Raw genomic sequence first — 17,746 nt, 5'->3', positions numbered from 1 at the left:
AGAGTGTCTGTCTCTCTCTCTCTCTTTCTCAACAGGATTTTGAAAAAGGTGTATATGTTTCCAGCGTTAAATCCTGCAATACTGTGCATTACGTTATTGTTTGCAATGTTATACAGCCCTCATTTCCATTTACTCTGTCCAAACTCCTCCCACTTAAATACATTTTTCAAATTTGCATATGCATTTCTAAATGCGATATTTATCGTGGGCATTAGGGCCCTAATGCGATTTGATGAATGACCCCCTTAGATTGTGAGCATTCTGGAGACAGGGAAATACAAAAAGTACCAGTATGTAATCCACTTTGAAGTTTCACAAAAAGCAGAACATAAAAAAAGACTTGTTTCTTGATTTTTAATTTTATGAAGCTAGAGAGGCATTTCAAGGAAAGAACTACCAAAGCATATGGACTTTATTTGATGAAAACCAAGATTTTGTCTGTTTACAGCCTGAAATGTTTCCTGCTTTCTTTTTATAATCCTGTTAACCCACCCATATTCTCTGCATTGTGTAGCAATTAAAAATGCACGAGAGGGAACTCGCAGTCCAAGGACAGCTCCTGAAATGAGCTTAAAGAGGACATATGATGCCATGGAAGGAAATGTAAAGCGAGGGATTCCTGTGCGAGAGCCTGCTGTGTCTGCACCCATGGAAGGTAAGGAGTCCTTCACGTTTACCATACCTTGCTGTCTTCAGTTTGTTCGGTTGACAGGCCCTGCATCTGATGACTGTTCGTAAAGGGGTATGTTTATGGGCATCATGCAGTTGTCGCTTGTTTTATTGTAGCTGCCTTCAGACTAACGGAAGGATAAATGTCAGATTTTGGCTGCTGTATGAGACCGTAGTGTGTCACCAGGGCACTTACTGTCCTAGAGTGTCACAAGTAGGGGACAGATACATTTTGTGGTAGCTTGTGTAATGACACTTTTATTTGTCCTTGGAGTAACAAAACAAAAATTGGTTTGGGATCATTATCGTAAGATCCTTTACCAAGTCTCTTATGTAGTAATATAATAGATGACTGCAGAAAAAGACAAACTGGCCCTTCCAGTCTGTTCAGTTATTCCTGTCCACAGTTCAACAATTATATCTCAGTTGTAAATGAAGCTGGATGGCTTGTAAGCAATAACTTCTTGTCCAAGACCCTTTGTTTTCTTCTTTGATGGTTCTTTGGCATCCTGGAGAGATCCCATACACCCAGTCCCTCCCACATCTTACCGCCAAGCCAAGCTACCAAATCCACTGAGTTTGCTGCCTTAACCCTTATTTTTTACTTGCCCTTACAAAAGGCTGCTTAAGATGAGATACAGCATTAAAATAAAATGCAGTAAAATGATCAAAAGATCCAAAAACATAAACATGGTGATCACATACAATATCAGAATACACAACAAGCAACAAGAACAAACAACATTTGGGCCTCCTCTCCCAGCCTTGCATAATTCCCCCTAAGGGTTACCCTAAAGCCATCAGTACTAACCTGACAACATTGCTAAAATCCAAGTGAAATCAAGTGTCTTACAAACAACTCAAACGTACAACCTATCAAGATCAGTCTAAACAATTTTAAAAGGCTTAATCCATCCATCTAGGTCCCCACAGCCTTGCTGGACAGTACCTGACAAATCGCCAACTTTCTAGCATCAACCCACTTACTTTGTGGGATAGCATTCCCTCTACTCCATAGCCACTTTATCATTAGGTTGTGTTTTCCTGATCCATTCCTTGTTTTCTCCTTTTTACTTTGCTGGACTGTACTCTGCCACTACCAGCCTGCCGGCAATGACCCAGTTAATTATAGTCTGCTGGTTACTCCTTGGCCTGCAGTATTGCCAGGTTGGGTTTCCTTTATCCACCAAATCACTTTCAGGCCGATTCAGTAAAAAATGTGAGAGAGCTGGCGCTTCGTGTTGAACGCCCGCTCTTCCGTCATGTGCCCAGGCACTTCTCCTGGGCGCGTGATTCTCTATTTAAATTAGGTGTTGTGCTAATAAGGAGAAGCTAGGGACAATAGCACGTCCCTAGCGCCTCCTTATTAGCAGAAGCAGCGGCTGTCAGCAGGTTCTATAACCGACACTTAATTTTACCGACGTCGGTTGTCAAACCCGCTGTCAGCCACGGGTTCAGAAAATGGACGCCGGCAAAATTGAGTGTCTGTATTCGAACCCGCCAACCAGCAGGCAGATTTTTTTGGGGGGGGGGGGGGGAGAGATTTATTTATTTTTTTACTTTTGGTGCCTTCGACTTAATATCGCTGTGATATTAAGTTGGAGGGTGTACAGAAAACCATTTTTTTCTGCTTTTCTGTACACTTTCCCGGTGCTTTCTAAGGTCGCACATTTTACTTTCAGTATTCCGGGGTAATAACTAATAGGCTCATCAACATGCATTTGCATGTGATGAGCCTATTAGTTTTGGGGTGGTTGGCCATGCGCTATTACTCCTTACAGTATAAGGGGTAATAATAGCGCATCTAAAACGCGCGGCCAAATGGGGGCTAAACTGTGCGCTTGGCTGAGAGCACGGCTCTGTATCGGCCTGTTTGTTTTCTCCAAATTGCCTCTCCCTTCCGTCTAATCTCTAGGATTTGAAGGATGGGCTTTTTACCATACTGCAACTTCTCACCCCTGTTCTCTATAAACTGGAATATAAATCAAAATAAATAGGTAGATTAAATCTCTGTCCCAAGCGTGCTTTAAATTCTGATGCTGAGCTGTTTCTACCACTTCTACTCTTGGATTTTTCCAGGTATCTACCATTCCTATTCATACCTCAGATCAGTCCAGACAAGTGGGATTTGCATCCCTACCAGCAGTTGGAGGCAGAGAACAACAACTTTTCAGGCACTGCTACATAACCGAGAGTACCTCCTGCAGTACCTCAGTATTTCTCTGATTTCAGCAGATAGTAGAGGTACAAACCTGCAGTCTGAAGTTTTGAAAAGAAAAAAGGAGAAGGAGAAGAAAAGATAGTAACACACGGGTTCGTGGAAGCTCCCTGAGATGTTAGGTTCCTTCGTGGGCCATTCCTCAGGTAGAGCAGGTGAGCAGGGGCTTGGAGATCCCTGAATTGGCTCAACCCTCAACAAGTAGGGGGAAGGGAGTGACAGCCAGGGGTCCTGGTTCCCTTGCCCTCTCCGCCTTCTTTACCTCAGCTGGCAGCCAGAAGCACCAGAAGCAAGAAAGTATTTATGAATTTTCTTGACTTCTTTTGGGGGCACTGTCGCTTAAAAAGAAAAGAGAGGAAAAGTGCAGTGCTGTGTGAGCAGCAGAATCAGTGTGTCCAGGACCTGATTGGGGTATGATAAAGAGCCCATGGCTCCACAGCAGCACTTGCGGTCTGCTTGGTGGTTGAGGAGGGGCTATTTGGCTGTATTGTCGGGAAGTGGCTGGAATTGTGGTGCAATTTTTTTGGTGGGCCAGTTGCAGCAAGCTGTAGAGCAGGGGTCAGGAACCTTTTTGGCTGAGAGAGCCATGAACGCCACATATTTTAAAATGTAATTCCATGAGAGCCATACAATATGTTTAAAACTACATACAAGTAAATGTGTGCATTTTATGTAAGATCACACTTTTAAAGTAAAATAAGTCTCTGAAAATATTACACCAGGCCTTAAGACACCAATACATCTCCTATTAGGAAAACGGACCAAGTCAGGCTGCTATAGAGTCCTACACAGAAACTACACGCCAGCAGAAAACCTCACCTGAATCACGTGCTGTCCCTCACCTAACATAGAATAAAGAGACCAAAACGCATAAGAAGAAGCATGGAGAAAAAACTGAAATGGAAACTGCAACAAGCCAGAGTCTCTGTATGCAGTGTAACAAAGGAAAAAAGAAACATCACCCATCCTTATAAAACAAATCAAGAAATATAAAATCATCAGCAGTAAAACTGTACTAACAAAAAGAACATATTTCGAAACAGCTGATGAGTGGAATATCCAATAATTAAAAACTCATATAAAAAATTTCCAGATACCAACAAAATATTTCAAAATAGCAGACACAAAGACCCAGTAATGAAAAATAATAAGGATACAAAAACTTTTTTTGTTCTGCATACCTGGGAACGTTTGATATCCAGGTGTCCTGAGATTGTTCTGAATTAGCAGGAGGAGGGTTGGTTTGCTTGGAACTTTCTCCTCTCTGTCACATACCAGCGCTCTCTCTCACACTGGCTCTCAATTACACACCTATATACACATGCTCTCAGTCACTCACATATACACATGCTTTTTCTCTCTCACTTTTATATAGGCTCTTAATTACACATTTACACACATGCTGTCTATCTTTTCATGCTTACACACACACACAGGCTTTCAATCACATAAATACATGCTGTCTTTATCTCTCACACACAGACTCTCATTCACATGCTTACAAACATGTCCTCTCTTTCTCTCATTTAAACACAGGCTCTCAATCACATACTCACATGCTCCATCACCTAAACCAGCTCTCAATCACACACAGACACATATGCTCTCTCTTACTTATACACACAGGCTCTTAATCATACATACACATGATCTCTCTCACACAGAAAGGATCTCAATCATACACACATACTCTTTCACACAAACAGGTTTTCAATCACAAACTTACACATACAGGTTCTCAATCATACACTTACATTCATGCTCTCTCTCTCACAGGCAGGCTCTCAATCACAGACATACTCTCTTTCACATATACAGGCTCTCAATCATTCATATACATGCAATCTCTCACTCACACACACAGGATCTCACTCACACATGCTTGCTTGCTCATTCACTCTCTCTCTCCCCCACCCCCACCCTGGGAACTCGCGGCAGCAGCAGCCTCCTCCCAACGCTAACCTCCTTCATTTTCAGCCCTCGTGGAGGAGGAGTCCCATCGGCCGCAGGGGTTGACGTTCTTCTTCATTTTTCTGCGCGCCTCTCTTCTGCTCTTCGGGCCGACGCTGACCACACTAGCGTGGTCTCTTCTTACCACGCACGCACCCGATGCTCACCACTTCCTCTTCTGGGGCGCGGGGCGGGAAGAAGAGAGCATGCTGGTGCCGCCGACTCAGCTATTCTGCCGCGTTCCGCCCGGGCTGACAGCATTTTAAGCCCGAGCGGAGGAGGACCGGGGAGCAGCTGGGTCAGCGGGGGACTGGAAAGTTTGGCGACACACTTATTTAGTAGATTTGTCTGCGAGCCAGATGCAGCCATCAAAAGAGCCATGGGTTCCCGACCCCTGCTGTAGAGTGATGGCACCTCCTGAGGTGAGCTGGAAAGGGTGCAGGGCCTGTGGTTTGCACCAATCGCTACTAAATACGGCCTTGTTGTATGCTGCCTTTGTCTCTGGAGTTGAGGGACGCTCCATGGAGACTGCAGGTAACAAATGCAACCACTCAGCAGGACCCGTTTAGGGGGCGGGGGGCGACAGCCATATGTTCTGCATGTGGTGCAAGGCAGGCAGTGACTAGGGAGCCCAGGGATTCCCAGCCACCTCTCACTCTGATGTGTCAGGATGCTGTAGTGGACAGAGAGGGGACAGAGGAGCTGAGTAAGGAGGCTGTGGATAGGGAGTCTAGTGACTGAAGATTTTTCCACAGATTTCGTCCTACTCCATAAGGCCTATCTGGCAAAACGGGAAGCAGGAAATAAGCGCCTATCCTCCCAGAAGCCTCAACGCCTGGCGAAGAAGCATAGAGTTTCTGCGCAGACTAGGTCAGGAGGATTGTATCGTCTCTTAGGGCTGGGACGTCCGGGTGGAGATGCAGCATCTTCGGAAGATTTGGAGGGCACAGACTATATTCAGGAAGATCCGGGGGATGACCCTGGAGAGAATCTGGATGATCCTGGAGATGATCCGGGCAGCTGATCTTGGAGATGCGCCTGTGGGTGCTGTGCCTGCTGTGGATAAGGATGCAGAGGAGGTTCCTGTCGAGGAAGGAGATGACCCCAGGGTGTAGTTAGCTTGTTCTGTGATGAGTTGGTCCTATTATTCCCCGTATGCTAGAGGTACTGGGATTCAAGGTCACTCAGAAAGAGTTCGACAACGAGGGGGTGGATCCAGCCCTAGATGGGCTGCGTGGGCCTCCAAAGACCTTTCTTTTACCAAAGAAGGGAAAGAAGTTGGTGGTCCCGGAGTAGGATACTCCTGAAGCAGGCCTTAAGGTAGCCAGGGTTATGGCTAAGTTGTACCCTTTGCCGGAAGAGACAGAGCTTTTGAGGCTTCCAAAAGTGGATGCAGTGGTGTCTGTGGTGACCAAGAAGATGACCATCCTGATGGCAGGAGCTGCTGCATTGAAGAATGTCCAGGACCAAAGGCTGGAGATTCAGTTGAAGAGGATGTTTGAAGTCTTGCAGAGGGCCTGTTTGCACTGTGTGCAGAAGGTGCAGGAAAAGAACTTGAGTGTGGCCGCCGACTCCAAGCAGGCGGCCCAGTTGGAAGCTGGGGTGGCCTATGTGGCCAGATGCACTGTACAACTTGGTCAGGCCGGCCGTTAGGAACATGGTTTCTGCAGTGGTGGCGTGGAGACTGCTGTGGTTGTGTAATTGGGCTGTGGATGGGTGGTCCAAGTTGCAGCTGTGTAGTCTTCATTTTAAAGGAACGCTGTTATTCAGAGAGGATTTGGAGCAGTTAGTAAAGCAGTTGGTCGAGTCAAAATGGAATAAGTTGCCAGAGAATAGAAAGGTCGGAAGGAAGACTTTCCCACCGAGATCTTGTTTTCGAGATGTGAAAAGATTTCGCTTCAAAAGGAGTTCTGTGGCTTTGGGACAGAAGCAGGGCTCAGGAAGACAGCAGTCCTTTCAGGGGGTGTGTAAACCATCCCAGGACAGTTCCGGTAAAGGGACTGGAAGGAGTATGGCCTTTCATTGAAGTCAGGTTCGTCCACTCTTGGAAGCCATTGGGAGGAGACTAGCCCTCTTTTACGAGGAGTGGACCAAGATCATGTCGGATCAATGGGTTCTAGAGGTGATAAGAAACAGTTATGCTTTAGAATTTTCTCACCCTGTCTAGGAAGCCTACATGGTGTCCCATTGCACCTCCCGCATCAAGTGAGAGGCGGTTCGGGGGAAACATTGCAGTGGTTGAGGTGCCTGGACGCAATTGTCCAAGTTCCTCCAGAGAAGCAGGGAAAAGGGAAGGTATTCAGTGTACTTCATAGTTCCCAAAAAAGAGGGCACCTTTCAGCCCATTCTTGATCTGCAGAAGGTCAATGCAGTGCTGCAGGTCCCGCATTTTTGAATGGAAACACTGCGAACTGTAATAGTTTGCAAAGGAGAGTTTCTGGCATTGTTGGATTTAACGGAAGCCAATCTTCATATCCCAATACATTCAGAACATCAGAAGTTTCTGCAGTTCATAGTACTAGGGGAGCATTTTCAGTTTCGGGCTCTTCCCTTCGGGTTAGTGACAATGCCACAGACATTCATGAAAGTGATGGTGGTGGTAGCAGAGGTGCTGAGGAGGGAAGGGATTCTAGTTCACCAATACCTAGACGACTGGCTAATCTGGGCGAAGTCAGAAGCGGCATGTCACCACTTGATTCGGCGGGTCTTGGAGATGTTGCAGTCTCTGAGCTGGGTGGTGAACTTGACAGAGAGCCATCTGGAGCCATCCCAGTCGTTGGAATATCTGGGGGCACGGTTTGATACCCGAATAGGGAAGGTGTTCCTTACCTTGGACAGAATTTCGAAGTTGTAGTTTCAGGGGCTTCAACTACTGTGGTTGGCCGTTCCCAGGGTCTGGGATTATTTGCCGGTCCTGAGTTCTATGGCATCTACGCTGGAGTTAGTTCCATGGGCATTTGCTCACGTGCGGCCTCTGCAGAGGGAACTTTTGTCCCATTGGAATCTATCAGAGGAGTTTCAGCTTCCATTGCCACTTCAGGTGGGGTTCCAGGTCCAGTCGTGATGGCTGTCGCGTCCCAATTTGGAGAAAGGAGTGGGATTGGAGGTTTCTGACTGGGTAGTGGTGACCACAGTTGCCAGCTTCAAGGGTTGGGGAGCAGCCCAAGGTCAGTGGTCGGTAATGGAAGCATCCTCGTCGATCAATCGTTTGAAAACAAGGGCAGGTCGCAAGTCATTGGTGGCTTTTCTTCCGATGGTTCAAGGCTGGGCTGTGCGAGTTTTCTTGGATAATGCAATGGCAGTGGCGAACATCAATCGTCAGGGTGGGACAAAGAGTATTCTGGTAGCTCTAGGACCAAGAATAATCTTGGACGATCAAATCTATAATCACCCCTGAAGCAGACATCTTGTCGAATCATGGCCATGTCAGGTGTATTGGATACATCATTGTGCTAATTTTGTTTGATTTTATTGTAAAAATGCCTTTATTGATATTACATTTGAAATATCTTGTCAAACATTTTAAATATTTATTTTATTATATATTTATAACAATATTGTTTTTGTGTACCATTCTTGTTGCTTTCGTATTTATTTGCATGGTTCACTTTCCTCTGTATTTGTTTTTCTTGCAGTACTGAGGGATTGCAAGTGGCACTCTCCGTTATGTAGCAGTGCCTGAAAAGTTTCTATTCTTGTCCTCCATCTACTGTTAGGGATGCCTAAACCCACTTGACTGGACTGATCTGTGGTATTCCAGGAACAAAAATTAGCAGATGATAAACAATTTTCCTTTCTCTTAGAAGGATGAGAAAATACCATTTATTATATAAACTTTCCTCCCTCCAACTTCATGCCATGACACCTGCTATCCTTGAATTTTTTTTTTTATATATTTAAAAATGATCTGGAAAGGGATATAATGAGTGAAGTGATTTAAATTTGCAATTGACACACAGTTATTCAGAGAAGTTAAATCACAGGCAGATTGAGATAAATTGCAGGAGGACCTTTCAAGACTGGAAGATTGGGCGTGCATATCTGGCAGATGAAATGTAATATGGACAAATGCAAGGTGATGTATATAGGGAATAATAATCTATGCTGTAGTTAGACGATGTTAGGTTCTATATTAGGAGCTACTACTCAGGAAAGAGATCTAGGCATCATAGTGGATAATACATTGAAATTGTTGGCTCAGTGTGCTGCAGCAGACAAAAAAAGCAAACTAACCTCTAGATACGCCCGCGATGAGAGAGACTCTTTATAAGGCCTTCATAGTAGTCAACTATTTATAATCACTCTAGAAGGGCAAGCTATTTACTTGAGGTGAGGTTTTTGTGGTGGTTTAGGGTTTTGGGGCCACTTTGACATGCAGAGTGAGATGTACGAATAGCAAAGTACACCTCAGTGAAGATTTGACATCATTTGGAGTGAGGAAAGTCTCACAAAGATGTGATTTCTACAATGTTCTCTCGCCCTAGCTTGATGGACTCTATATGCCGTTTTGGGCATATTGCACAGCTTAATGCCAGGAAAAAAGGTGTAGTTATTTCCAACATTAAAAACGTGCAATAGCGTTCATTATGCTATCACATCATGCGAGAATGCCCCTCATTTTCATTAATCCTGCCCAAACCCCTCCCCGGTCCCGCCCTTTTCAAAAATTTGCATTCGAGCATCGCGGTACTGGGACTATCGTGTGTGTTATGGCGTTAACGCCATAACACATTTTGATGAATGACCCTGAATGTTAGGTATTATTAGGAAGGGAATGGTGAATAACACAGCGAATGTCATAATGCCTCTGTGTCACTCCATGGTGAGACTGCACCTTAAATACTGTGTGCAATTCTGGTCGCTGCAACTCAGAAAAGATATAGTTGCACTGGAGAAGGTACAGAGAAGGGCAACCCGCATGAAAAAGGGCATGGAATGACTTCCCTTTGAGGAAAGGCTAAAGAGGTTAGGGTTGTTCAGCTTGGAGAAGAGATGGCTATTGAGAGATATTATAAAGGTCTATAAAAACATGAGGACTAGAATAGGTAAATGTGAATCAGTTATTTATTACTATCAAATTATATAAAAACTAGGGAACGCTCCATGCAATTAGTAAAGTAGCACACAAATTGGAGAAAATTCTTTTTTGCTCAATGCACAGTTAAGCTTTGGAATTCATTGCCAGAGGATGTGATTAAGGCAGTTAATGTAGTTGGGTTTAAAAAAGTTTGGAGAAGTTCTTGGAGAAGTCATAAACTGTTATTAATCAGATACATTTGGTGGAAAAAACTTCTTATCCCTGGGTGTTAGCAACATGGAATCTATCTACTGCTTGGGATCCTGCCAGGTACTTGTGACCTGGCTTGGCCACTGTGGAAACAGGATATTGGGCTTGATGGATCCTCTGTTTGACCCAGTATGACAAATCTTGTGTTATGTTTTCCATTATTTAAGCTTGACTTGGTCATCTTTAAATTTTGTAAATTGTTTGTGGTTATTCCAGGGTTAATATGCCGTGCACTGCCCAGAGGGAGTCCTCATGCTGAAACAAAAGAGAGACCCATCCTAACTGGCTCAATAATGCAAGGTGAACACTTCAGGGACCCTGCTGCACAACCCACTGGACCCTGCACACAAACATGTTTTCCTATTGAAATAGAATGGAAAATCGGCCCATTGCAGCCTTAGCTGCACTGCAGGCCAGTACCACAAACCAGGCTTGCACCTTAACATAGTCTGAGTTTATTCCAGGGTAATAGCTGCTGCTGCTCTTCCCACATTCAGGGATCTGCTCTCTTCATCTGCAGATTGATTTTCTGCCTGGTTTTCTCCATACATCCTTCTTTGCTTGGTTCTATCTCATGCTTGGTGGATCGGTGAAGAAAATCATCCTTCAGAAATCTAAGATCTCAGAGTATTAAGCTTAGAGGAAGGTTATTCTGGCTGGAAAGAGTTATAAAGTCTGGACCTGGAAAAGGGGTGTGCTCACAGTACAGGATTGCAGATTTAGATTGTGAATGTATTGATGTTCCCTGCTCTGAACGTTGGATACAGCGGGTAAAAAATCTTTTTAAAGTGGAACAAAACCAGACGAGTTACAGCAGGTTAGTGGCAACAAGTGGGTGAATAGGGGCTTGCTAGGAGACCATGTGATATTTATACTGCTTATGGAAGTTCCACTGTTTTTGATAGGAATCTCTTTTTTTAAGATAGTAGCTTCTCGTTTAATGACACTACTTTTTTTCTCTCATTACCATGATGCTCTGTTTTATGTTTGTGATGTGACCATTATGAAGATTGTTTTAACTGTGAGACTGCATCAGATTAGCTTCTTTACACATTACAGTCCAGTGGCATTCTGTTCTTTTAGACCTATGCGCCTTTATTTCTCCTTCCCATTTACTAAAGATATGAGAGAGAACGTCTGAAGAGCGGCTTCATAGTCAGGAATTGTATTTTCAATATATATTGCTATTGCAGAGCTAGATCTGGTCAGCAGAATTTCACAAGTGCTAAGCGTGTAGACTAGGAAGCAATCCCATTTAGGTGACACTTACATTTTGATTTGGGTATTATAGTAAATATATCCATATAGCAAAGAGCTCAATTCCCTTTTCTTTTCTCCTTTCTAGGTACCCCAAGGACAACTGCGGAGAGTTTTGAAGAGGGCCTGAAGTATCCCAAGCAGATTAAACGAGAGAGTTCCCCCATACGGACATTTGAAGGAGCCATTACCAAAGGCAAAGCGTATGATGGCGTCACCACCATTAAAGAAATGGGCCGCTCTATCCATGAGATTCCACGGCAAGACCTGCTAGGGCAGGAGAGCCGTAAGACTCCAGAAATTGTGCAGGGAGGCAGGCCAATCATAGAAGGATCTATTTCCCAGGTGAGAGCAAACGCTCAGTTGGACTTCCATTCCTTGGGATCAGTGGGCCAGCAATAAATCACCACTGGTTTAATGATAGATTTAAATGGTGATGAAAAACATGAAGGAGCAGGTGAGCATGCAAGGCACTGACTCAGTGATATCCTATAGATTTCCTCAGACTCACTCCCAAGTGTATGTGACACTAATATCAATTCTAATCATTTACCTATGAGTATGGAAATATGTCCTATGAAAGCTTTGCTTTTTCTTTTGTACATAAAATATTTAAATCTTTAAGCCAGTTCTTTAACACAATTGAACTTGTTTGAGTCAAACGGCCCAAATAGTACAATGACAAACTTGGCTTGTAATCCACGTCAAGGCAGCCCCATATTGTGATGTCAAAATCCGAGAATGAAAGATTATCCAAAAGAACGCCCAACACTGGCAGTGTTCTAGCAATATCCATCTGCTTCATTCAGGGTCTCATTGTTGCTGTGAAATAACTAAAAAGAGAGAAAATTATAAAAATCAGTCAAAACATAATTACAAATAAAATCTGAAAGAGTCAGTGACCTAGTTGATGGCATAAAATTCAGACAGCAGACGCATAACGAGAGGGTTGTGTTAGACCAGGCATTTTAAATGGTAGACTGAAGCTTAGAAAACAGATGCCATTCTGCTAATGCTTTGTTTGTAAGCAGGCAAGCACAATGTGACTGTTTATTGTTAATGAACCTTGAGTTGTAGATTGGCAGAAACGTTCTATTCAGTACATAAGAGAGGTAGCACCCAGCAGTATTTCTGTGGCTGAGCTGTCAAGATGAGTCTTCTCTGAGAAGCTTTGGGGAAGGGTAGATCCTAGCTTTCCTAGTGTGTAGCCAGATGGACTCAGGACCAATGGGTTATGCTCCCCTGCCAGCAGATGGAGACTGAGTCAGATTTCAAAGCTGACGTCACCCTAGATACACAGCTGCAGTGACCTCAGCCCTTCAGTATTTCTCCGTCTCAAGCAGATGGTGGATGTACCTCTCACTATGGGGATTGCTGTATTTTTTGGAAGGAGAAATTCTACATTTAAATTGGAGAAAAAAATTGAGCCCTGTTCTCCTGTGGTGATACCTAAAGGTCCCTCCCTCAGTTGAGAATTCTTGAGGCGATTTCCAAGATCCTTCAGAGGTGTGCCTTGGTCCAGTAGCCGGTTCCCGGCATGGACTTTGCTGCTTAAGAAGCTGAAAGGCAGCGGGTGCAGGAAGCCGAGCGCAGCGGTGACAGCCAAAGCCCTCTCCCCCTGCAGTCGGAGACCATTTCTGTACTCAGCCGGTAAGCGCTGAGCCCAGGAAAGTTAAATAAATAAATAAAACAGAAGATGATTTACCTCCTGATTTAGAAACATTGGAGGGGTTTCGGTAAGACTTCCTCCAGTCTCCTTGCTCAGTGCACTATACAGACTAGGTTCCCGATCCCGTTAGGATAAGGGGAACTGGGCTTCCGAGCAGGTTGAGCAGCCCCGCTTTATGCTTGGTCGGCACACCACATGATAGGCTGCAGCGGCGCCATCTTGCGCACATCTTTGTGCGTGCCGAATTGCCCTCTATAGAACATCGGTACATGCGGTGCGTTGGCTCTGCGCAAGCACGTACATACGCACACAACCAACTAAGCACAGAATACAGCTAAAGTCGGGTGCAAGGGCTGTGCGGGCATCTCACCATGTCTCACCTAGGCACCCGAAATCTGTGCGCATAAAATTTTAAGTGCGAGCCGACAGAACACACAGTGCCGCCAATGGCTCCAGCAGCCAAGAAACATAAGCACCCTTTCTCCCTGCGCTGCTTGTCATATTAGGGCTTCACAGTCTGACCTGGATTCCAACTTATGCCAGCACTGTGAGGAAACCCAGGGAGAGTTGGCCTCCCCGGTCTTTGCTAAGTCTGGCTCATCCTATTCAGAGGATGGGTTAGCCATAGCCATAACTAGAAGTACCGTGGATCTGAGTACTCCCGGGACTGGGTCATTCATGGGAGAGGGAAATTAAGCACACCTACCCCAGTACCTCCTGGGTTAGGCATGGATCCATCTGCCTTCTCTTGGTTGGAAATTTTCAGGGCCTTCAAGCCTTCGTACAGGTGCAGACTGTTACCTTACTTGCCCCTTTCTGGATGGAACCTCAACCATAGTAACATAGTAATGACGGCAGAAAAAGACCAAAATGGTCTATCTAATCTGGCCAGCAAACTTCCTAAGGCAGTCACCGCTGCTCCATGCTACCCCATTGTTTCTCTTAAGGGTAGTAACTGCCGCTTCTTGCCGCTTCCTCTAGCCTTTTAGGGATCCACAGTGTGTATCCCCATGCCTCTTTGAAAAGCAGCCAGCATTGGAACACTAGAAATTAGAGTTGCAACTGAGAGAGCAGTTTGAAGAATCTGAGGAAGAGTGAAGAAGACAAAGCCAGCTTTTTCTTTGGACTTGCACATGCATAGTTGAAGGCCCTGATGAGAATTGAACTCATGACCCCTGGTTTATAAGACCAGTGCTCTAACTATTGAGCTACAGAGCCTCCCTCTCCCAGTCCTATCGGCAGACCCCGAGGTATTCCTTGCCTCACCAAGGGTATCCCTGGCAAGGACCCAGATGGTACGGATGAAGAGGATATGGATTCCTTGGAAGATGGGGAAATTCCTCCTGGTTTAGAACCGTATCGGACCATGTTACGGATTTTCCATAGAGACGAACTGAACATGCTGGGAGTTCCTGGGGCAGACTATGTGATGGAAACAAACAAGAATCCCATTCTGATTTCCCTACAGAAAGCCTCTTGCTACTTTCCAGTACTGGAAGCCATCTAGGAGTTGATTTACCTGGAATGGGATGCCCCAGTAGCAAGTTTTAAAGGGGGATGAGCGTTAGAAGCTTTATACCTACTGGATCCAGCAGTGAGAGAGCGTTTGCATTTCCCTAAAGTGGATGCGCTGGTCTGTGCCATCTCTAAGCGAACTATCATCCCTGTGAAGGTAGGGAGCGGTCTTAAAAGATGCGCAAGTAGATGGATGGAGTCCATCCTTAAACAGGCCTTTGACGCAGCAGCAATGACCTTACAGATTGCTTCGTGTTATGCCCTGATAGCTCGTTCGAACCTACTTCTCTCTCAAGAAGTGGATGACTCGGGGGTGAATTCCAGAACAGTTATGGAAACCGCTGCCGCCTTTTTAGCAGAAGCGGACTCTGATCTAGTCCATACTTTGGCCAGAGGAGTGGCCTCAGTAGTAGCAGCCAGAAGACAGTTATGGCTGCGGAATTGGTCAGCAGACGGAACCTCCAAGGCAAATCTTACAAAGATGACCTCTAAAGGATCACTCATTTTTGGAAGCGAATTGGAAAAGTGGGCCAGTAAATGGAGTGAATCTCCAGTTCTCCGGCTACCAGAAGATAAGTGAAAGCAGTTACAGCGCCCCTCGCCTATGAGGGGTCAATCCAGGGGCTCCCAACGCATTCGTTCCTACAAAAACTGGACATTTCAGAGGTCTTGGTCCTTTGTGAGGCCTCAGTCTTTCGTATTCGGCCCAAGAGAGGAGCAGGGTCGGGTTCAGGTTCATCCCAAACCCCCCAATGAAATTTGCCGACCCACCCTCGGAACGAGGAGATGGGGGAAGACTTTTCCCTCTTTTTTTTCTTTCTTTTTTAAAAATTTATTAATCGCTTAACACAATTGGCCTAAGCGATGTACATAATAACACACACAACATTACAATAAAAATTTGGCAAAGACTAAACTCCACAAAAATTTAAATAAACAAAAATTAAATAATAAAAGAATCATCAAACATCAAGTCAGCAGACAAACCATTGTCGCATTTGTGTATGAAGTCAGATGACATTAACTTCATTACAGTACATCTCAAGTATACTATAAAGAAAAATTCTTAATCAGTTAGATGACATTAACTTCATTACATTACATCTCAAAAACACGGGTGAGAAGAAAATCTTTATAAGATGTTTTGAATTTCTTAAGATCGTCCAGAGATCTTAAATCAAGAGGGATCAAATTCCATTGTGAGGGCGCCGCAACTGAGAAAGAAGTCTTTCTAGTACTGAACAAGCGAGCTTGACGGATAGAAGGAACTTCAAGAAAATTCAGCTGGGAAGATCTCAAACATCTAGCTGGTTTGTGAATTCTTAAAAGAGCATTAAACCAAAATGGAGAATCACTCATACGGAGTTTGAAAATAATCATTCCTATTTTAAACAAAATCCTTTCGGAAACTGGTAGCCAATTAAGTTTGCTTAAAACTGGTGATATCCTATCACGACGTTTTAGGTTAGATACCAACCTAGCAGCAGAATTCAATAATAGCTGAACTGGCTGAATTCGACATCTCGGTAACCCAATATACAATCCATTGCAATAATCAATGTGCGGGAAAATGATAGCTCGAACCACAGTCAAGAAATCTTTTTCATGAAACAAATGAAACAAATGACGTAAACCAACCAATAATCGCAGTTTGAAAAAGCAAGATATACATTGAACAACATGGCAGAAAGGGCTGAGCCCTGTGGGACCCCAACCTTTAATGGAAGGGCTTCAGAACAACGACTATTAAATTTGACCATCTGAGAACGTTCAGTAAGATAATTCTCAAACCAATTATATACTGTTCCAGTGATGCCGCATTCTCTTAAACGGAACAGTAGTATTTTATGATCTATAGAGTCAAAAGCTGAAGTAATATTAAGCGAGACTAATATAAATAGTTGGCCACTGTCTAGTCCTCTTTTGATACAATTGACTAAAGAAATTAACAATAGCTCAGTACTGAGACCTCGACGAAAACCAAATTGATGGGGACTTTAAGATATCATGTGTCTCAAGAAAATTGGTGAATTGTTGTAATACAATCCCTTCAATAACTTTAGTAGGTAAAGGAAGCGATGAAATGGGCCTATAATTTTCTACTTTAGTGGCATCTAAAGCTGGTTTTTTTAATAAAGGTTTCACCAATGCAGATTTTAACATCATAGGCATTGTACCAGAGCTAAGAGAAAAATTAACTAAAGAAGTAAACAAAACTTTCATGAGTTTGAAAATCTCTTTAAATGTAATTGTTGAAATTTTCAAAAATGGACACATGGTATTATTAAGATTAGCAATTAAACTTGCTATTTGGACAGAAGATACCTGTACAAATTCCGACCATAAAGAGGGGCCACAATCCTGTTTCTCAAGGTACCATAAAGGAACATCCTTGAAGGTAGAGAGTAGTTTTTCTAATTTATCAGAGAAATACTGAACAAATGATTCAACATTTAACATGGAAGAATCGCAGGACTTTCTAACCCCCTGCTTTTCAGTCAGTCTATGGACTAATGTAAATAATGCTTTAGAGTCATAACCAAATTCATTTATCTTTTTAGCATAGAAATTCTTTTTAGCATCTAAAACAGCAGATAATTTTTTAATAAAGATCGAAATAAACTAGCATTGTCAGAAGAAGGATGTTTAGACCATTTGCGTTCAGATTTACGTAACTGTTGTCGTAACAAGATTAAAACAGGAGAATTCCAAGGACATGACTTCTTCCTCTTAGAATCAGAAGAAGAAAAAGATTTCAATGGTGCAATCCTATCAATAGAAGTAATTAAATAAGAAATCCACTCATTGAAAAACGCATTTAAATCAGTATTATCAGAAATTTCTGGGATGTTATTAAGAATTTCTTTTAAACTACTAATATCAAATGAGGACCTTTTCTCATAAAGCTCCGCCGCATCAATATTATTGAAACTTCCTGTTGGGCCGTGCACACACAAACTAAGCAACGAATGATCTGACCATGGAACCAATTTGTTACTTATAGGACCTACTAGCTTTAAATTAGAACTTTCGTTCATAAAAACTAAATCTAATATATTTCCTAAGCGATGCGTAGGAGAATCTACCATCTGAGACCAGCCTAAGGAATATAGACTATCAGAACACAGCTGCACTTGAGAATCTACTCCAAGAAGATTGAAAGAAAGATTAAAATCACCCA

The 17,746-nt window shown here is 43.6% G+C and overlaps 1 protein-coding gene and 1 non-coding gene across 19 annotated transcripts in view; one reads left to right on the top strand and one right to left on the bottom strand.

Annotated features, from left to right (window-relative positions):
• NCOR1 (nuclear receptor corepressor 1) overlaps positions 1-17,746 on the top strand; it is a 372,787-nt gene that overhangs the window by 266,198 nt on the left and 88,843 nt on the right. For all 18 annotated transcript variants that reach the window (XM_029611288.1, XM_029611291.1, XM_029611302.1 and 15 more), the window contains 3 exons: positions 515-655; positions 10,341-10,424; positions 11,470-11,726. In XM_029611288.1, coding sequence (XP_029467148.1) covers positions 515-655; positions 10,341-10,424; positions 11,470-11,726 — 482 coding nt within the window. The remainder of the gene's footprint in view (positions 1-514; positions 656-10,340; positions 10,425-11,469; positions 11,727-17,746) is intronic.
• Positions 14,196-14,268, bottom strand: TRNAI-UAU. The gene has a single exon. It is a non-coding gene; the product is annotated as a tRNA-Ile (tRNA).

Source organism: Rhinatrema bivittatum, chromosome 8 (genome assembly GCF_901001135.1).
Source record: "Rhinatrema bivittatum chromosome 8, aRhiBiv1.1, whole genome shotgun sequence".
NCBI classification, from domain to species: Eukaryota; Metazoa; Chordata; class Amphibia; order Gymnophiona; family Rhinatrematidae; genus Rhinatrema; species Rhinatrema bivittatum.
This window is presented reverse-complemented; position numbering and strand designations above follow the sequence as displayed.